Source organism: Lepisosteus platostomus, chromosome 11, assembly GCF_059453375.1.
Source record: "Lepisosteus platostomus isolate fLepPlt1 chromosome 11, fLepPlt1.hap1, whole genome shotgun sequence".
NCBI classification, from domain to species: Eukaryota; Metazoa; Chordata; class Actinopteri; order Semionotiformes; family Lepisosteidae; genus Lepisosteus; species Lepisosteus platostomus.
In genome coordinates, this window is record NC_142621.1 from 26938777 (window position 1) to 26959813 (window position 21037).

Consider the following 21037-nt stretch of genomic DNA (forward strand, 5'->3'; position numbering starts at 1 on the left):
TGTTAACTTGAACATTGAAAAGCTTTCAGCTGAAGAGGCGTCCTGTGCATCTCAAGTACCAGGAGCCACAGCAAAGCACAATCTCCCCCCACTGCAGACAAGGGTTTCAGAAGAGCCTAAGGACCAAGTCAGGACCTCCACAGAGAGTTCTACAGTGAGTCCTATTGAAAGAAAAGTGGAACAACTTGTCTCGAGTGGATCTCTGCGTGTATTTTCAGAAGAACTTGTCAAAAATGTTTTCCATTTAATTTTGAAATCGGGAATTGCAGTACAATTGGGCACAGCTCACAAATCTAATTCAGATCCAACTTTAAAGAGCCGTCTAGTAGTTCAAGATTTGTCCCATCCAAAGTCCTCAGAGCTTTCTATGCAGTTGTTGTATTCATTTACAGAGAAATCAGTGAAAATGCTGTTGAAGCAGTGCAGTTTTCCAGATTCTCCAACTTTTGACACAAATGACAAAGATGTTTCACTTTTTCAAGAGTGTGATACAAATACGGAATTTAAGTCTTCCCAGAGGATTTCAGAGAATGTGTCTCTGACTGCCAAGAATCACAGACCACAGAAAAGTACTGAACCATCAGTGCCCAGTTCACAGATGTACCATGATGCAATTAATCAGCTTTCAAGCTTGCTTGTAAAGTCTGTCATGGGTGTTTTGTCTGCTGCGTGTGATTTATCAACGGAGCCTGAAGACAGTGAAAATCAAGGTAAGAAGGAAATCAAATCAAATAATTTTATTGTATATAAATATTTTGTTGCTATGAAGTACAAGGTAAAAATCTTGTATCTTTAAAAAGTTTTTGATGTATTTAGACCAAGATAGTGTAGACCATGACTATGAATGAGAGAATGAGTGAATATAGCCATATATTCAGTAGCCATATATACAATATCTGTGAATATGGCTGCTTCTTTGTTTGTAGTTACCTGAGCTCCAAGATGTAATAGTTTTACAGGAACATGAAGCTTTATACTCAAATATTTTGTGATGCCTGTCATTCGTTACTTCTCAATATAATTTAGTTTTTGTTTCAATTGTACATACTTTCTGATATTTTGTTTTACTCTCATTAAATGAAAAGCTCTTTGTTACCATAGGTAATATACCAGCAGCCAGGGTGACATCAGAAATTGAGAAGAGTTCTTCTGAGGAACTGAAAAGAGACTCCCACCTTGAAAACAGTTCTGAAATCAAACCACTCAGTGTCCCTGTAGAACCGATGAATATTGAACCGGTTTCCTCAGTTGGGCTCCAGGAAATTTCTATGGCTAAATCAACAGAATCACTTAATATGACTTTAGTGTGTACTGAGACTGTGGAAAACATCATAACACAGCTGCTATTGCAGATATACCCTACTTTGATAAAGGAGGAAACTTCTACAGAAATCCCAGGGAAGATGTCTGTGTCTTTGCTGAGTCAGATAGCTGTGGACCTCTTTGACAGTGTGTTGTAGGACTTGTCCAAAAACCAGGAGATAACAGTTGTGAAACAGGATAATGATGTGTTTCATGAACCACACAAGATTCAGCAGGTTGCCAGCTCTGTTCACAATGAATTGCTGTGTCAAACTGGATCCCAACAGGTTCTACAGAAAGCTGTAGCCTCCAGAAATGAGACAGTGGTCAAAACCATAATCAGTTCTATGGTGACCAACATTTCCAAGCTGACACATTCAGCTTCCCGATATTCATCCGTTTCACCAGAGCCCAGTATTAGCAGAGAAACAAGTGAGATCATTGATGAGGTGATGGGTGATATTAAAATAACCAGTGAGCACAACAAAGAGGTAACACCCAGTGCTCAGTATTCTGAAATTTCTCTTGTTTGACAAGGAATTGTCAAAGGTTTCCACTCTAACCATCAGTGAACCAAAGGCTGAAGAACATCTTCCATTACAGCAAGCCATCAAGAAAACTGTTAGCTCTGTTTACAGCAAACTGATGGAATCCATTGGCAGCAAGAAAGTATTACAAGTAGGAATTGCCTCACAGAATCCAGAAATGATCAAGGAAATGGCCTGTTGTGTGGCTAAAGAAACTATTGCAAATTATGGTTTACGAAGCCGGTGTTCAATTCCATCTTCACAATCTCTCATTTCTCACAAAACCAGAAAGTCCACACAGGACAAAATTGTGGACACAAACGTAATTACAGTCAGAAGTAAAAAACTACAGTCTTCTATGAAAAAGTCTCCAAAGGGCTTTTCTCCAACAGTCCAATATGTTTTTGAAAACAGTTTCCAGCCAGAAGACACTATGGATAAGCCCTGCTCATCACGTTCCGTAGGAGAAGCTGTTGGTGTGACACCTTGTTCTAATAAGAAAAAAGATTGCTCTGCTTCTGAGACCCCAGAGGAGCCTGGAAATTATCTGGCTCAAAAAGTCCAGGATCAAGAAGTAGTACAGCAGTGTAAGGCTTCAGGGAAAACAGTTAAGAAGACTAAGAAGAGCTCCTCGAGGCTTGACTGTATGAAAACACGACTTCTGGAGTCCTCTTTGCATGATGTGGTTGATGAGGTATGACCAACATTTCCAAACCTGTAAAAATGTCTCTAATGAAAGTAGGATGGACCTGTTCTGTAGCTAATTAACAGACATCGGTGTAGAAAGCACTGGAAAATGGAACTCTTATTTTGTAAATATGATGATAGTTATGTTGTGCATTTTCCTTTACAATAAAACTACAAATCCAGATTTGTTTTCCCTAATACTGTATAACATCTCAGAAATATCCCTAGCGTACATACTAAACTCACCTGTCTGTGGATGTCAGCTTTATCACTTTCTTATTCAATTAGTACAAGAGCAATCAGGTGAGTTAATGCTACTATAGAGAGACTTGCTCACAGTATTGTCTACATTTCCAAACTGATGTCTGCATCATAACAAAATTGAGATGCATTATTTTCTATAAATGCAATTGTAAACATTCACATTGATATATTATTTTATATTTCATTGTCTGCCTTTATTCTAGTGTTAACGTCAGTGCTAAATACATATACACACCCCATCTTCTTTTCCGTAAGAGAAGTGTTATGTTTTGATTTACTTTTAAAAATCAAACAACAATCACTGAACTGTAACTTTTTGTTTTTTTTGTGACAGGAGTTGCCCGGACACTCATCTTGGTATGTGTACAATCCCAGCCTTAATAAGGACAAAAATCTCAGTCCAGCCCAAAGCAAGAGTGGTCTGCGCATTGACATAGCAAAACATTACATGACCCCAATGCAACTGACCAAAACATCTGAGAGCGAAGGGCTTCTCTCACACAGCAACATCCCCTTTGCAGTTAATACGCCGGATGAAGATGTGAATGTGAGCCAGAAAGTCAAGAAACATCCTTTGAAAAAGTTTGGCTCCATGATAAAGCATAAGATCATGGGTAATAGGTCAAAAGACGTCAGAATTCAGAATGAAACAAATCCATCTTTGGAAAAGTTAAGAGCCCAGGGAACATCCAGTGGACGTGGGAGCTGTGAAAGCTCTGGACCATTTAAAGTGCCTGATGAGTACAACGAGCCTCAAAAACACAAGGTATGGATTAGTTACCCAAACTTTAATTATTAATTAATTTGCGCATTATTGTATTTTAATATTAGCACTACAGAAATTATTTGAATAGAATGCTCATTTGTGCATTGAATAATATTCTAGAAGACATTGCTATTAATTGCAATCAACAAGAATAGCAACTGCTATGGTGTCCAAAGATGAATATTCTGTATGAATAATGACTACAAATGTATCAAGATCAATACAGTACGTAACAGTTCAAGTATAATACCTGTGGAAGAAATATTCCTAAATTGTTTTCTTTGTGTGCTCATTTTTAGTTTGGACAGATTCAGTAGGAACAAGCCTCTGAACACTCCAGATGGTGAGTATTTAGTTTGTGACTGTGATTTTATTTTGTGTAACACATTAGTGACAAGTGTGGTTCAGAATTAGACATTGGATGGAATTTATGTAGAATGGGGGAATTCATCCCAAATTTAGAATCCTTTAAAAAACAAACTGATTTTTAGACAAATTGGCCTTAGTCTTCTGCAAACGTCACTTTTTATTGACACTGCTACCTCCATAGGAATGGTGAGGCAGAACTCTAAACTCCACTCTGATCAAGTGGTTAACTGTGCACCTCTACTCTTCCCTGATCTCTCTTCTTCTAAATAGTCCATTGTCCAGTGCATCAATCTTTGGCAGTCCTCTTCAACAGTACTCTATTTTCTCCATTTTCAGTGCCCTCCCTCATTCCCTTCTACAGTATCTCTCGGATATAAGCTAATACGTCTTACTTCTTTTACAAGTAAAGTTATGAAAACCACTTTAGAACTAAACAACAGGATCGCTCATATGAAAATAAGACCCTAGCAGTAGTCAAATAGGGTTTTAGAAAAGGTAATTCTTCCTTTACCAACTTGTTAAAATTCTTCAAACAAGTCACAGCAGTAAACACACAGAACGTACAAAATGATATGATTAGATTTTAAAGATGCTTTTGATAATGTTCTTCTTAAATTAAAGTCAATAGGCATTTAGGGAAATTCATGTATTGAACTGGTTAAGGGACAGGTAATAGTACAGATCAGGGGTGAATAGTCCAATAGAAGATGACAGGAATAATATATATGAATGTGATTGAAATGACTGAAAAACAGTTGTCTAATAGCCAAATTATCACACACCTTTAATCAAATAGTTTATTATTAAATAAACCTGACATTAAGATGCCTCTGGGTAGAACTGTATCCAAAGTCTATCTGACCTGCTGCCATGGAATAAAGAAACTCGAACAGTGACATGTCAAACCACTCTGTGTTTCCAGGGATCCCTGTAATTCCAAACTCCAGGAAGATGCCAAAAAAAAACATCTTTGCTGTCGAAGATGTCGACTGCTTTATCCAGAGCCTCCCTGTAATAATCCGTCTGCTGCCATCAAACATGTTTAACATGGAGGGGAAACTCCTTGCAATGAAAACTCAAAAAGGAGTTCTAATGATGGGAACCTCATTTGCCTAGCTGATCTACTGTTTCTGAAATAGAAATAATCGCATTCATGTTTTTGTATAATGTTGTGTTATTCAAATAGGTGAGCACACTACCACATCCATGACCAGACACTTTTCAGATAAATCACAAATTAGTTTGTTAGTTTTAATGGTGTCTTTAAATATCTTATTGGTGTACTACACCATTAAAAAAATAAAACAGTCTTAGCCTTCATAATTCTATTCATAGTTATAGCAAGACCTGATTTACTGTAAGTATTCAAAATCCTCAAAGCTACTGACCTACAGTAGTGCACTTTATAAGATTTAGTAGTGCAGCACGAACTAGGGGAAACTATTTGGATTTTTAAAAATATATAAGAGGTTTAAATAATCTACCAAACAGGGAAATGCATATTTTTATTCAAAGGGTTTGGGGCCTGGAACAAACATCCCAACTATGATGTGGACGCCGATATCCTGATGTCCTAGAAGAAAGGGTTAGACTAGATACAGTACATGAATGAATTGGCTACTGAAAAACCAGGCAAGCCAGATGAACTATCAACGTTCTACTGTGCACCAACAAGTGCACCTAATGAACTTATGTGTGATTGGGAAGTTGCAATGCCTCACTGCACAAGCTGTATTGTTGGTCAGAGGGCTTAAAATAAATTGCCAACTTTTTGTGAAAGTACATAAGCTATAACTATAGTATTCTCATTCCAGAAAATGTTGCGTTTCTTTTTTCCATCTATACTGTGTGTATATATATGGACTAGGAACTTATCTAGTCTGTTTTTGGTTTCCATTCGGACCGCTTAGGGGAGCGAACGGTTAACGGACCGCGGTGAGCAACAAGTCCCGAAACGGTTAGCCAGCATCTTGATACTGTCTGCAGTAGATAGTAATTTTAATATAATTTGTCTTCCTGGAGATCGATTTAGATTATTCGAGAAATACAAACTACGATTATAACATTTATATTTATAGACATACTCCAAATATGGCGTCTCGCTCTCCATCGTCTTCCCCTGACTCTGCTACGGGTTCAGGTACCGACCCGGCTCGGCCAGACACAGGAGAGCCGCTCGGTGGTTCAGATTCGGATTCAGACTTGGGTCTCGGGGAGGAAGGTTGCGGTGCTGGTGACCTGGGGTATCGCCTGGAAGAGACGGAGCTCGAAGCCGAGTTTGAAGCGGCAGCTGAGCGGCTCCGTGGACTGGTGCAGACAGCGAGCAGAGAACAGCTGCTTTACCTGTACGCCAGGTATAAACAGGTAAAGCAACCCCAAACCTTTGGCAACTCTTTAATAAACTGAAGCAAAGACGTGTTTGATGTGTTTTCGGGCTCAGGATCAATTAGTTTGAAACCTTAAAAATGTGCACTCAGCATGTGCATAATCAGCTGCTGTCATGTAGTTGGCGACCTTCGTGTTTATAAAATACTGAGTACGTTTGAATGTAGAAACCACTAGCAATATTTTCTAGTTTCCCAAGGGATCGTTTAAACTGACGAACGTTGAATAGAAGTGTACAAAACGACTTTTCTGAAGTCGCAATTTGTGCGCAACAACGGGTTGACTTGTTGTTGCTTTTCTTGAAGTCTGTGACTGGGGAAAGTTCCCACTTTACATCTTCGAGACAACAACTAGCAAGAAGCAATTTCCTAATGACATCTTTGAAGTCGTCAAAGATTTGAGGACGAAGATTTGATCGGCAGAAGACTTGGATGATACCTGTTTAAATTCGCAATTTTAATGTGAGGAATATGAAAGTGCTTTAAAATCGTTAATGAAAACAAACTCTCGCGTGACATAAGATATGGAAAATGTATAGTGCAGAAATAAATACTTTACACAGCTATTTTAAAAGATATTTGTGTGGACACCAATAATAGAGTTTTCACTGGCATGATAAAAACATGTGACACAGGGATAAGTACTATGATTGTAAGCTACTAAATGTGTAGGAATCAGATTGGAAAGCAGCTCTGGTCTGGAGAATTTGGAAGTAGCAGTAACAAGATGTGAATCCAGTCTGTAAATGCAAATTCATATTTGAACGTTAGTCCTTATTTGAGCCAAATACGCCTATCTGAGACATGCTGACCTATTTAAATTGAATAAAATGAGCAACGATAAAGGCAATTACATCACACACTGTTTGTGTTTCCAAGGACACATTCTCATTTTGAGCATTATCTCAAAATGTTCTCTTTCCGTGCTGCTGATGGCAGCAAGCTCTTGTGACGTACAGGAGAATAGAAGTTCAGGACTTGCTCTGCTTCATGAGATCGACATCGCTTAATACATTCTTTAACCAGTTTTGTCTTGAATAATAATTGTTATATTTGTTCACTTCAGTGCTTATTTTTTCTTTCTCTTAATTCCTGAAATTTGTAGAAAGTGCTTAAAATAAGATTTTTTAAAAAAGTTTTCACCTTCTTACTGCTATTTTTAAATTCAGTCCTGTATTTCCTGCAGAATGACCTCAAACATTGTTTTCATAATCTTGATACAGTACAATGTTTACAGCTTGGACTAAAATTTGTTAAGCACTTTATGATGATGCTTTCTAGCAATAGAAACTGTAAATTAATTGTATGTGATAAAACTTTATTTCAGATTTCAAATTCTATCTGGTTTGACTTTTTAGGTCAAAGTTGGAACATGTAACACAGCAAAACCAGGGTTCTTCGACTTTGAAGGACAAAGGAAATGGTAAGTTAGAATGAATTACAGGTAAACTGGTTTAATTGGAAACTGTCTTCTTAGATAATTGTTTGTATAACTACATTGTGATTATAAGCATAATCCATCTACAGTACCTCCTTGTAGTAGTACTACATTGCATCTGTGACATTATTTCTCCTGGTATTCTCCAAACATTTTGTATTACTGACAAACCTACTGGCCACATATACTGAGTTACATACATTATTTATATGCAAAATTTAGAAATAAGCAGTTGGCATAAATGAACAGGGTAATAAAATATATATCTCTATATATATCATATCAAGCACATTTAAAAAATAAATTGAATCATATTTCACACAGGGAGCATATTGCCACTGTGAATTTAAAATAGGAATACAGTTAAATTCCAGTGGATTTGTTGTTTGAAACAGCCATTGTTATCCTGTGTTCACATGATGACTAGCTAATCATATTCTTAAAGTTTGCTTCTTCTCATTGATATTGGTACCTTTTCAGTTGTTGAATATGTATTCCTTTAAGTAAGCGATAGCTCAATTATTGTGCACAAACTCATTTTAAGTTACACGAGGCAAGAGACAAATCTGTGTGAGTCCACAAACCCACACTAAATATAGGTTTCAGTGTTGTCCAGAAAAAAAGAAAGGTAAATGTGCGAACTTTTATAGTGTTTGTAAGAAACCCAACAGACCAGGGACTGTAAGTAGGATTTCAGTTGTTAAAGGCTAAATAACATCCTAGGCAAGTAAGATCTGTCAGTCAACTTATGGGATAGACTATGACTAGATTACATACCCGAGAAGCTGAGTTCTAGCATTCACAGTCTCCTTGCCGATCTGTATAAAAAATAGAAAACAAAACATTTGCCCTACTGAAAAGCGGTTAAGAGTGTGGTTTCTACCAGCTGGGCTCTGTAAGGCTGCTGATGGGTTACACATTGTGCTGTGATGTTGCAGGCAGGCCTGGAAGCAGCTTGGGGACATGAGCAAAGAACAGGCCATGCAGGAGTATATAACGTGTGTGCATTCGCTGGACCCAGAAGGAAGCCAGAAGGTAGGGACTTCTGACTCAATATCACTTAAACCTGCTATTTGTTTGGTGTCAGCTTTTGGGCGCCAGGATGATGTCATGCATTGAGAGGGCGAACTGTCTCTGGGACAAGCTGTCAGATTTGTTCTAGAGATAAACCTGTTCCTAGGATTCCTACAGTACAAGAGACAGTTTCACCTGATTCATCAGTAAACTACTAGCTACTAGCAACCTAATGAATACGGTCACTTGAGCAGCTCACTTGTGTCTGTAACCTCTCTTGCGTTTTTCAGTTCTTGGTAGTTTGTATACTGAAGTAATTCTGGCAGTAATTTGTAACATTAACCTCTCTCAACACAGCAACAACGATAGTAACCGTCATCTTACCTAAACAAAATGTGAATATTAATGATCAGAATCTTAGGCCCACTTTAAAAATCACAAATATGCTCCTTAAAAAAAATCACAGAATCAGATAGCAGCATGTTTTACTTACTCAAAGAGCAAAAGGTCTGTTTTCTACCAAATGTTACCAAAAACATCCCTGCCCACTTGCAGCTGACAGGACTTGGCTGTTTCCCCATATATACTGTATGCCATATATATCCAGTGAGTATAATATGAAGAGGGGTGGATCAGGGATTTAGTGTTCACTGTTGTCCCTTTTATGCTATATTTAAGAAAATAAAATAATTTTTCAGTATGCATTGTCTTACCTTTATGACTACTGAGAATAAGTACTCTGGAACACAATCAAAAGAAAATTAAAATCTATATAAAGGGCCAGCATGGGTGTGGAGTGGATAGCGCTTCTGCCATGTAGCACTGGGGCCCTGAGTTCAATTCCAGACCTGGGGTGCTGTCTGCGTGGAGTTTGTATGTTCTCCCCATGTTTGCGTGGGTTTTCCCCCACAGTCCAAAGACACGCTGGTAGTTAATTGGCTTCTGGGACAATTGGCCTTGGTGTGAGGTTGTGTGTGTCTATCTGTGTGTGTCCTGTGATAGACTGGTGTCCCCTCCAGCGTGTATACCACCTTGCGCTCACTGCATGCCAGGATAAGCTGCAGCTCCCCTGCAACCCTGTATTGGAAAAAGCAGTTAGAAAATGGTGGGATTTATAGTTTAAAGTGTGAAGTGTATGTAGATAGAACAGTTATATTTCAGAATAAACAAGTATTCCATGTCTATGTGGAACAATTATTTGTTTATATTTTGGTTATCAATTTTGAAGTGACTAAAGGATTTACAAAACAGTAGTGCCTGGACTTTAATGAAGAGGATATGGCATTAAGGAATTCAAATTGTTTGAACTCAGCATTAGCTCTTGTGTAGATTTAACAGCCCAGTTCATAGAGGCCACGCAGAGTGGCCTCGATGTGTCAGCGTCTCTTATGATCATTGGTGCTATTAGTTGCAGTTCATGCTTGGCAAATTTGACAACTTGCCCAGAGTGGTGAGTGCAGTATTGCGAGATTTTCTCTCTTCACAATTCTCATGACTATGCATTGAAGGACAATAATAATAGTATAATGTTAATTTTTGAGTGTTTTTAAATAACCCTCAAAGCTCCTTATAGTAGTACACATAATACACAAAAAACTAATGGCATATATCAATGTTATAGCATTAATTTTTCAGCTGTTGAGCTAATATCAGTCTTGTCACGGTTTACTTTCAGAAATGTTCTGTTGTATCTATATCTTAATTTCAGACAGACTCCTGTAAAGTACAGAAACCAGAATAGTAGTAATCCAATTTGATTTTCAAATTAATCTGTCAGCAGGATAGCAGTGAAACCCAAGCCCATAATGGTAAAAACTTTGCCCAAGAGCCAGTGTACAAATATTAAATAGTTAAGTTTCCAGTACAAATCTCTATGTAATACCTCGGGTTAGTGCAATAACATCACTTTTAACTAGGATTTATGAATTTGTTTCTAGTTGTGCTATTGATAAATAGAGCTAAACCAAGGAAGGGATGTGCCAGATATCCCAAGATAAGTTTCCATGTGATCCAGTGTGGGACTGTGATTGACACCAGCAGCATTTTAGTTGAATAAAAAGCACATTAAGTGATCCAGAAGTCACTGGAAAATCATTAACTGACTTAACAATGGTAGTTTCTGTAGTGTGTATCTAGACTCCAACTGAAGAGGTTCAAAGAGCTCATTAGATACAAGATGCAATTAGAATTGAGTTGCAGTACAGTACAGTACATCAATATGTCAGTGAACATATGATGTTATTTCGGTCAGTTTCTTTCATATGAAGCACACATAGAAAATTCAGTTCAATAATAATTAATGCGGTGTTCTATAAATAGAAAATAAATTCCAGTACTGAATAGTACATCGTTTTGTCAATGAACATGTTATAGAGGTTTTCTGTCATTTTTTTTCATACGATGCATACAAGAAGTTAAGCTCTATAATTTATAACGTAATGTGATATCAATAAAAAAAATTGAATAAAATAACCAAGAAATATTTTGTATCATTGTAGCTTAATGTAGGCAGCGTTTTAGTTGGGGGTGACAAGAGACAACACATCATCATCATCAGTTTCGTCAGCAGCTGAGGCAGCGCACGACTCGTGCGTTGTGGAAGGCTATGAAGTTGTCGGTTGTTGCGTTGTGCGTTCAGTCATATAGTACCAGAGCTCTGTTTCGTTATTATTGTTGACTTTAAAGGGGCAGATCCTTTCACATGTTCTTTGATACGGGCAGCAACCTTTACAGTTGCATTCACTGTTGACACTGAGAGACCGAGTTCTCGTGCTCTTGCCGCTAAGTTTTGTCCACCTTCATGTTTCTTTATCATTTTCATTTTCATCTCTAAATTTATTTTCCTGCGTTTTGCGCATGGGTTGTGCACTCTTAGCATCTGCTCGCCTCTTTCCAATCATGATTACAATATCACTGAAGTCACAAACACAAGAAAATGTTTCAGAAAGAGTGAAAATTGTTTTAGCAACCGAGCAGTAGCCAGTACGAAGTAAGACTGAAGGCTGAGGGAGAGAGAGGGAACGAAGATCACCGCGAGGTGGCAGCTGTGGCAATGTAGATGAGGAACGCAAAATGTTCATAACACGGAATTTACTATCGACCTAAATCACGTAAGTCGCATATTACCTAACCCGAGGTGTGTATTTCTAACATAGAAATGGATAACTGGAACAGATTAGACAAGGAAGAATGAGTTTTTAATGACATTTAAATTCTCAGATTCTGTCATTACTCATGTTGTAGACATTGTGTCACTGTATGTGAAGCTAGTTGTCTGTGACAGTTGGTGATAAGACAGATTAACAAATTGCTACAACTGACTGAACTGGACGTTCACAGATAGTGATGGCTAAAGCCTTAGTCAATAATACTTCTTACAGCTAAAAGAACAGAAGTGCTGAGCACTGATCTGCACTATTCGTGGTCAGCACTGGAATAATTTGGATAAACGTCTAAATTCAATATTTCTTCTCTGACATTAAGATGCTTAAAGAATGACAGCAGCATTGCTGGCTTGTTGCCTGAATTGGCCAGATCTCAGAAGCTTAACAAGGACTGGATCTGGTGAGTACTGGGAAGGGAGACCTCTAAAGTTGTTGCTTTAAGTGGTGTTGGTGAATCAGTAGGTGGCACTTTTCCTTTTGAATCAGAAGTTTTAAACCAGTGCCTCAGCATGTTGACAGACTACCATGCTGTCCTTTGAATGGAGCAACAGTTCAAGGTCCTGCTACTCGAGCTTTAAAGGTCTGTGGCATTCACCAGTGGAACCCCAGTGAAACTCCTCTTTGGGCTGGCCCATTCTTATTTGCCTAAATTACTCTTTTAATTAAATTAAATGAATTTGAATTTCTCTACCCACTGTGTAGTTGGACTGCTGGTGCATAATGGTTGCCTGGGTGTCACCTTTCTGTATGTAAACCATTTTGGGATCTCTTGGATGAAAAGCACTACACAAAGACATTATTTATCAAGTAATAATTGCAGTAATAGTAATTAATTTATGCAGTGCAAGAAAAGATTAAGTGACAGCCATATGGATATTAGAGCTGATATTGTTATGAAGTTCTCTGCATTATAACTTCTCCAGAATACCGAAATTTGAAGCTTAGGAGATACTCTTATCAAGGGTGACTTGATCCTTCTCCAGAAGGTAATTACTATACTGTATGTTTACTTGCTAGAGCTTTATTGCCATTGTCTCTTCAGTTTGACTTTTACATGTCCCATGGTAGCATCTTTTAATGCATATAATGTGAAACAAATGTAGTGGCGACTTTTAACTTCTGTGCTCTTAACATTTGTCTGTTCTGCCTCTTGCATCTTTAACATACATTTGACAAACATTGCTTTAGTTTTAACGAGAAGCACGCTGCCAACACCAAGGTTGAATTTGATGCTCAATGTAACTCAAGGTGATACTCAACAAGACATTTTCAAGAAAAGTCAGGAAAAGTCTCAGACCTCATAAACTCAGTGAACAGGTACTGAGGTTATGTGCTGAGCAGTTCTGTCATGTATTTCATTATGTTTTCAATATGTGTATGGATCAGCAGAAATTACCCAGAATTGGGGAAACAGGCAACAGTCATGCCACTTGCAAAGCACAATTGCCCCAAGACACTAAATGATTTCAGAGCAGTGGTATTGTCCTCTTTAGTTATAAAATGATCTGAGAAAATTGTTAAAAGGCATGTTCCCCACCACTTAGAGCACCTGCTGGTCAAAGATGCTACCCTAACATTACTGAATCTCTTATTAATTAATTCACATCTGAAAGGTCCCAAGACACATGCCAGAGATTGATTTATACAGTAGATTTCGGATCAGGCTTTAGCACCATTTAACCATGCTTGTTAGTGAAGCGATTACTCTCAAGTTTTATTCTGGACTTTAATTTTGTAGTCTGGATCTTAGACTTTTTGACCAACAGATCACAAAGAGTGAGGGTAAGTGGTCTTATATCAGGGCAGCTTTGTTCTTCCATGGGGTCTCCTCAGGGCTGTGTGCTGTCCCCTATCCTGAACATTCTGTAAACAGACAGCTGTAGGAGCCCTTTAGTGGACAGGCTCATCATTAGGTTTGCTGATGACTTGTCATTTTCCGTCTCCTTCAAGACACAGACATTGATCATTGGCCTGTCGTGGGTTATTTTGTTGATTGGTGTAACAGCTCCTTCATTCAGCAAAGTGTGTAAAAAACCAAAGACATGATCATTGATTAGAGAAAGCAACCACCAGCTGCAAAACCATCAGTTATTGAAGAGCAAGAAATTGAAATTGTCAACAGTTACAAATATCTTGGCACTGTTGTTGATTACAAATAGCCTTTGAGGAAAAAACAGATTCCATATGTAAAAAGAGACAACAGTGGTAGTTCTTCCTAAGACAAATCTGCTCTTTTAATGCGTGTACAACAATGACTTTATTCTTTAGCACTTTCTTTGAATCCGTCTTAACATTCATTCATATGGGTATAATAAAACCAGACTGAGCAGGATTGTGAAGCTAGCTAGCAAAATTATTGGTGTACAACAACTACAGCTTTCAGACAACTACATCAAGCAAATAGTGCTAAAGGCCAATATAATCATTGATTGTCATGACCACCCCTTGAACAGTGAATTTGACTTCCTTCCATCTGGATGTTGATTTAGATGGCCAAGATTCTAGACCAATAGAACTGTCATCTTTTATTCACAGTTATCTACCTGCTCAATTTAGACAATTTTGTTTATAATGCAGTCCGTAAGTATTTGGACAGTGACACAATTTTTCTTGTTTTGGCTCTGTACTCCAGCACTGAAAATGGCTACATTACAGGCCTGGCAGAGATTCACCAGGAAAGATACCCAACGTCTGGTGATGTTTATGGGTCGTAGACTTCAGGCAGTCATCAACTGCAAAGGATTTGCAAACATGCCAAGTTTTATTTAAGATTACGTTAATGTGTCTAATTACTTTTGGTCCCATGAAATGGGGGGACTATGTGTAAAAAGGGCTGTGATTCCTATATGGTTCACCCAATATACAGTAGATGTAAATACCCTCGATTAAAGCTGACATTCTGCACTTTAACCTCATTGTCATTGCTTTATTTCAAATCCAATGTGCTGGAGTACAGAGCCAAAACAAGAAAAATTGTGTCACTGTCCAAATACTTACGGACTGCATTATAAACAAAATTGTCTAAATTGAGCAGGTAGATAACTGTGAATAAAAGATGACAGCTCTATTGGTCTAGAATCTTGGCCATCTAAATCAACATCCAGATGGAAGGAAGTCATCACATTCTGCACTTTAACCTCATTGTCATTGCTTTATTTCAAATCCAATGTGCTGGAGTACAGAGCCAAAAAGTGTGTCACTGTCCAAATACTTATGAACTACACTGTATATTGGTTTTCTTTCTCACCATACATCAGTTAAATATATAGTGTTTAAATGTCTTGGGTAATGTGTTATGTCTATAAATGTATTATGTGTTATGTCTTTACCAGCCTGCAAAGCAAATTTCCCATCCGTGATTAAGTAAGAGACAGAAATCAAGTTGGTTTCCAAAATGAACAAGGACATTACTGGGACAAGTAATAGGTTTATTTCATGCTGAAAAGAGAAGAAAGAAAACAACATTTTGTTTGTGGAGCCTTCTTCAGGTGTGAGAAAGAAAACAACATTTCGACCGTGGAGCCTTCTTCAGGTGTGACTTCAGGTGTGAGCAGGTAGCACCTGAAGAAGGCTCCACGGCTGAAATGTTGTTTTCTTTCTTCTCTTTTCAGCATGGAATAAACCTATTACTTGTTCCTTTCCAGCCTACGCATGCTGACGCAGCTACCCACCTGAACTACTTCAAGTACATTACTGTATGCACAATATACCCAAAAATCTTTCTTTAGAAAATAAAATCATGTTTATTTAACTGTTTATGTATATAGTGCCTTTTTCCCTCCAGTGAATGAGAAAAGAAAAAGATGATCACTTTATGTGGAATGTCTCCTCCATGAATTTTTGTTTTTCAGTGAAATTAAATGTTCATTTTTGTACCTAAGAGCAAGGCTCCCTGAAACGGCATTAACTTCCATTTTAACAGTAACATTAGAAAATTACAGGACAGCTACTTTCATTAACTTTTTCTGAACAATACAATAATATATCATAATAGCCTAATGAAACATGCTTAATTGAACTAATTATTTCTAGTTTAATTCAATTTCAATATTTCATTCATTTTTAGTTCAATTTAGTTTATTTTAGTTGATTTAAAGAGATCTCTAAAAATGCCTGAGCTGTATCACACAACAGGAGTGAACCTGGCTGAGTGGGGAAGATCCAACCTTTCCAGCGCAGGTTTTGCCAGCAGGTGGCAGTAAGTCACAAGACATGAAAACAATGTTTAACTACAGCAAAACACATTAACAATAGTAATGACAGAAAGATTTAAAACTATTGCTTAGATTCTCTGAGACCCATGATGTGATTTGACTTCATTTGGCTGGTGTCTTAATTTCAAAGTAACAATTTTACATTTCAAAATGAAAACCTAATTGAATACAGATGCAGCCATTCAAAGTTCGCGGTACAAACCCCATACCGCACGCAACTATGCACAAGCCCCCGCGCCGTACCGCGGTACGTGATTGGCTGGCCAAAATGACCAAAAGGGGCACTCGTGTGCATTGGTCGGTAGTGAAAAGATTTAATAATTTAATCTCTTTACTGTGCATGTTTCAATCCGCTTAGTATTGAATATATATATGGAATTTTACAACTAAAGAGAAATTGTAGTAGCTGAGCATAAAACGAATAGGAGCATAACGCATCTGAATGTCATAAACGATATTAATTTAGTAACATAAACATATTATGTAAACTGTATATTGCTGGTATTGGTAGTTTAAAGAAAAAATACACACCAGTATTCCATTTCTCCCTAAACATTTTAAGCATCAAAGTCTTACATGTGGTTATTTTGGAAATGTTTTTACGTCCTCCTTCTGACCATATTGCTGTGTGTTTATGTACTTTGTGAAAATGGATTGTTTTAACCTTTTCTGAGAATACGCTCGTTTCGGAGTAAACAAAAGCATACTTTTAGAATTTGATTAATAGGGAATATAATATGGAATTGCATAGCTAGCTAAAGAAATTAATAACAGTATAACTATATTCATGTACTGTTGCACAAACAGTAGTATAAGACTTTCTATTGATATGTGTATGGCTGTTTCAGTACTTGATACGTGTCTGTTTCTGGTGCGTGATGGCTGAAGTGACTGGCTTATAAGGCTGAGGGCGAGAGTTCAAATCCAGCTGTTGCCATGAGTTTTCTTTTAACAAATAAATATTTCCCTGAAAAACTAAAATATCAAATATTATGGGCACTATATTGAACATTTTTTATATTTCTAAATATCACAACATGTTCAAAGCGAAGTCATTTATTAACAACAACGAATAATTTCAAACTGCTACTGATATTATTACTGCCAATAAATATTATCGACACTAAATTGACTGTTGGTCTTTCTAAATATCGCAAAACATTCAAAGTTAAGTGATTACCATTTTCCATGAATACTTGCGCTCTTACTTTTCAGAATTTAATTATTATTTTGGAAATGTTTTTACTTGCTCCTTCTGACCATATTGTTTATATACTTTGTGAGAAAAGTGATATTTTAACTTTACTGATATTTTACTTTTAGAATTGGATTAATAGGGAATATAAGATGGATTCGCGCATCTAAATAAATTAATAATAATATAACTATATTCATGTACTGTTGCACAAACAGTAGTATAAGACTTTCTATTGGTATGTGTATGGCTGTTTCACTGTGACTTTCGTGTGTCGCTGTGTCATGTGATTGCATTGGTGGCGTGATGGCTTAAGTGACTGACTTATAACCCTGAGGTCGGAGGTACAAGCCCAGCTGTCACCATGAGTTTTCTTTTAACAAATAAACATTTCTTTGCAAAACTAAAATAGCAAATATTATTATTATAACAAATATTATATCACACCACAGAAAGTGATGTGTCAAGCAGTGAAACAGCAATACAGATATCAATGGAAAGTCTTATACTACTGTTTGTGCAACAGTACATGAATATAATTATATCGTTATTAATTTATTTAGATACGCGATTCCATATTATATTCCATATTAATCAAATTCTAAAAGTATGCTTTTGTTTACTCCGATAACGAGCGTATTCGCAGAAAGGTTAAAACGATCAATTTTCACAAAGTATATAAACCTACAATAATATGGTCAGAACATTTCTGAAATAACCACATGTAAGACTTTGATGCTTAAAATGTTTAGGGAGAAATGGAATACTGGTGTGTATTTGTTCTTTAAACTACCAAGACCAGCCATATACAGTATAGTTTACATACAGTGATCTGTTTATGTTCCTAAATTCATATCTTTTATGAGCATGTGAAAGGCATGGTGAATTGGAGATTCTCAAGACTTACTTTGTATGATTGGAAACGAATGCGTGATCGGATCAAGGAAATGCTGTGGTATTACTTTTTGTCAATGAAAAAATAAAGTATTTTCGTTTACAAAGACGATTACAAAGAATGTGGACCAGGGTAATACTTTGAGTTTGTCCAAAGTCATTCATTATAAATACTATTAGAAATATCTCGGTAAAGGCTTTGATGCATAAAATATTTCTGCATTATTAAAATATTTATTATAAAGGTGGTAGGTTGTGTACTCTTGTCCAACTGAGCAATCTTGATTTCATAAAATATACTAACTTTTTAATGTCTGATGATTAACATGGTGTAATACACAGTTTAAATTTAAAAGTCTAAAGAGCATACAACTTAAATTCTTAACTGAGTAAAGATTGTCCTTCAGCAGTGATCAGGATTCGAAACCAGGTGTTTTCCGGTGACAACTCAAATGCTGTACATGATAGGTTAAGCTTTATTAGCTCCACCTGCCGGTTTTACAAGGTGATTCCGGATACTATTAACATAATATAATTTGCATACGGTAAAGGGCGATATGACGTGAAATGACGTGTTATGACGGTATTTGATGCGATATGCCTACCGCGTTGTACCGCAGCGTACCCCGCTCATTTTGAATGGCTGCATCTGTAGTTATATAAATCACCTTTTGTCATGTGCCATAGTCCATTAGGATTGTATTGCCTTTTGAGCACTTTTAGTTTTGTTTTACAAAAAGGAACAATAAAAACAAAAAAAAGTTCTGGAGCTCAGTTTTAAAAAAGCAAAAAGTTCTATTCTATGAGAACCAATGTAGACAAAAATATACAAATTAGTCACATTGTGCAATGAAGTTCAGATTGCACTTAGTGATATACTGTATACTGCACATCAAAAGAAAAATATGATAAATTGCATGTTGTAGAAAAAGTGTATAGAATTTGGATATTGAATAAATCTTTTGTATTATCGACTTCAGTGATCATGAGTAACCGTGAACACAGTTGAATCATGGTGACTGCTGCATAAGCATTAAGTTGCCTCTATCTGAAAAAAACATATATAAAAGAACCACTGTGTCTAGCTTATCACATTTATTGACAAGCTGGGCATAATGCCGAAGTACAGAGGCACCTTTGTGTCAGCAGTATATTGGGAGATGGATTAAGTATGTGCATTTTAAACTGTAAGTAAACAAAAGGTATCTAACCTGGCAAGATCTTACAGTGAAATGAAGTCCATACAGTGATAGGCTACCATCATGCAGACTACGAGTCACACATCTTGCCAAGAGTTGCTCATCACTATCAACTGTGCTGGTCTGGAGAGGAGTGTCTAGTCACTACAGAACTCCACTTGTAGGAACTGATGCCAGCTTGACTACATGGACATGATACAGCATTGATGAAGTCCTGGCATCACACTTGCTTCCCCTCCAGTGACCTCAATCTGATGCGATCTGTTGTCCTGCTGGAATGTCATGTCCTCGTGCTGCTCAGGGAGCGTCTGTTTTCTCTGGTGCTGGGAATTGGACTGTTATTCTGTGGATGCCTTTCTCCCCAGACCCATGGAGCCCCATGCAACATCTGTGGGATGACTTTAGCATCCAGGGCAACAGAGATCAATGAACGGGCACATGCTTTTCCAGGGTATTATGTGAGGAATGGGACAAAATCCCACAACACACTACCAGGAGCTGGAGCAAAGCATTGTCTTCAGCTCATTTTGCTTTCAACAGCACCAACACTCCTGTATCCCGAGGCTTAACAGTAGACACCCTGTTGATCAACCCAATTGGTTACAAATATTAAACGGCATAATTTGTAAATCCATAAAGTGTCATTTTACTTAATACAGAATTTTTGCAATAACTTTAACATGAAAGTGTACATTCCGAAAAAATATTTGCAGTTATCTACAACAAAAGCCATGAACATGACAAATGAATATTACAAAGACAACAACCCAGTGGTGTCAGGTTCATTACTGTAGTGGGCTAGAGCAGTGGCTCTGTGGCTAAGGATCTGCGCCTGTGACTGGAAGGTTGCAAGGCCCTTAACCCTAACTGCTCCAGGGGCGCCGTACAATGGCAGACCCTGCGCTCTGACCCCAAGCTTCTCTCCCTGCCTGTGTGTCTGTGTCTCCATGGAGAAAAGCTGGGGTATGCGAAAAGACGCATTCCTAATGCAAGAAATTGTATAGGGCTAATAAAGAAACATTATTATAAACATTATTATTATTATTATTATTATTATTATTATTATTATTATTATTATTAGATTTGATTGATGTGCTTCAAGCACGTCACACATACAATACATTAATGAAGTACTAGGCACCATTACATTATATTTGTCATGTTTTTTGGTTTTAGTGTTTATACAATGACATACCCACCTTTTAAATTCTATTAGACGTCAGTGTTTGTTACATGCTAATTTAGAAAAAGTTACTCATTCTTCAGGTATGTAATGTTTTTTAGCTTTATTCACTGTAATTATTTTAAATGTTAAAGTCATGATAAAGTTTGGTAATTCAGGAGCCTCATTCCCAGTGCTTTAGTGTTGAAGTCAAAGGTTTCTGTGACATGAAGACATATACAGAGGTTTGTCATTCCCAGCATTTTTCCTGGAGATGACATGTGGTGAAGATAGATAGATATGACTTTATTGATCTCAAAGGGAAATTGATGTGTTACAGCAGTCCAGCCCAAGACAAGCAAAAACAGACATCAAAATAGTTATAAAATAAAAGACAACAAAATAAACAAATAAAAATAAGTACATAGGTGTGTGCAAAATGTGATGATCATAGTCAC

At 37.2% G+C, this 21037-nt stretch overlaps 2 protein-coding genes across 2 annotated transcripts in view; both read left to right on the top strand.

Annotated features, from left to right (window-relative positions):
• Positions 1-1471: 1471 nt before the first annotated feature.
• Positions 1472-5992, top strand: LOC148652323 (uncharacterized). Its single transcript, XM_088598956.1, has 4 exons — positions 1472-2523; positions 3115-3546; positions 3846-3889; positions 4838-5992. The coding sequence occupies exons 1-3, from the start codon at positions 1948-1950 to the stop codon at positions 3861-3863; spliced, it is 1026 nt and encodes a 341-aa protein (XP_088455082.1). The 5' UTR covers positions 1472-1947; the 3' UTR covers positions 3864-3889; positions 4838-5992.
• Positions 5807-21037, top strand: part of LOC148652324 (acyl-CoA-binding domain-containing protein 6-like) — a 69614-nt gene continuing 54383 nt past the window's right edge. The window contains exons 1-4 of the mRNA XM_088598957.1: positions 5807-5872; positions 5994-6279; positions 7658-7722; positions 8676-8772. Of these exons, the coding sequence (XP_088455083.1) occupies positions 6007-6279; positions 7658-7722; positions 8676-8772 (435 nt within the window). The 5' untranslated portion in view covers positions 5807-5872; positions 5994-6006. The remainder of the gene's footprint in view (positions 5873-5993; positions 6280-7657; positions 7723-8675; positions 8773-21037) is intronic.

Coding starts and splice junctions, on each gene's coding strand:
- LOC148652323 (XM_088598956.1), top strand. CDS start 1,948: ATGGAATCCATTGGCAGCAAGAAAGTATTACAAGTAGGAATTGCCTCA. Junction 2,524..3,114: donor TGCATGATGTGGTTGATGAG/GTATGACCAACA, acceptor TTTTTGTGACAG/GAGTTGCCCGGACACTCATC.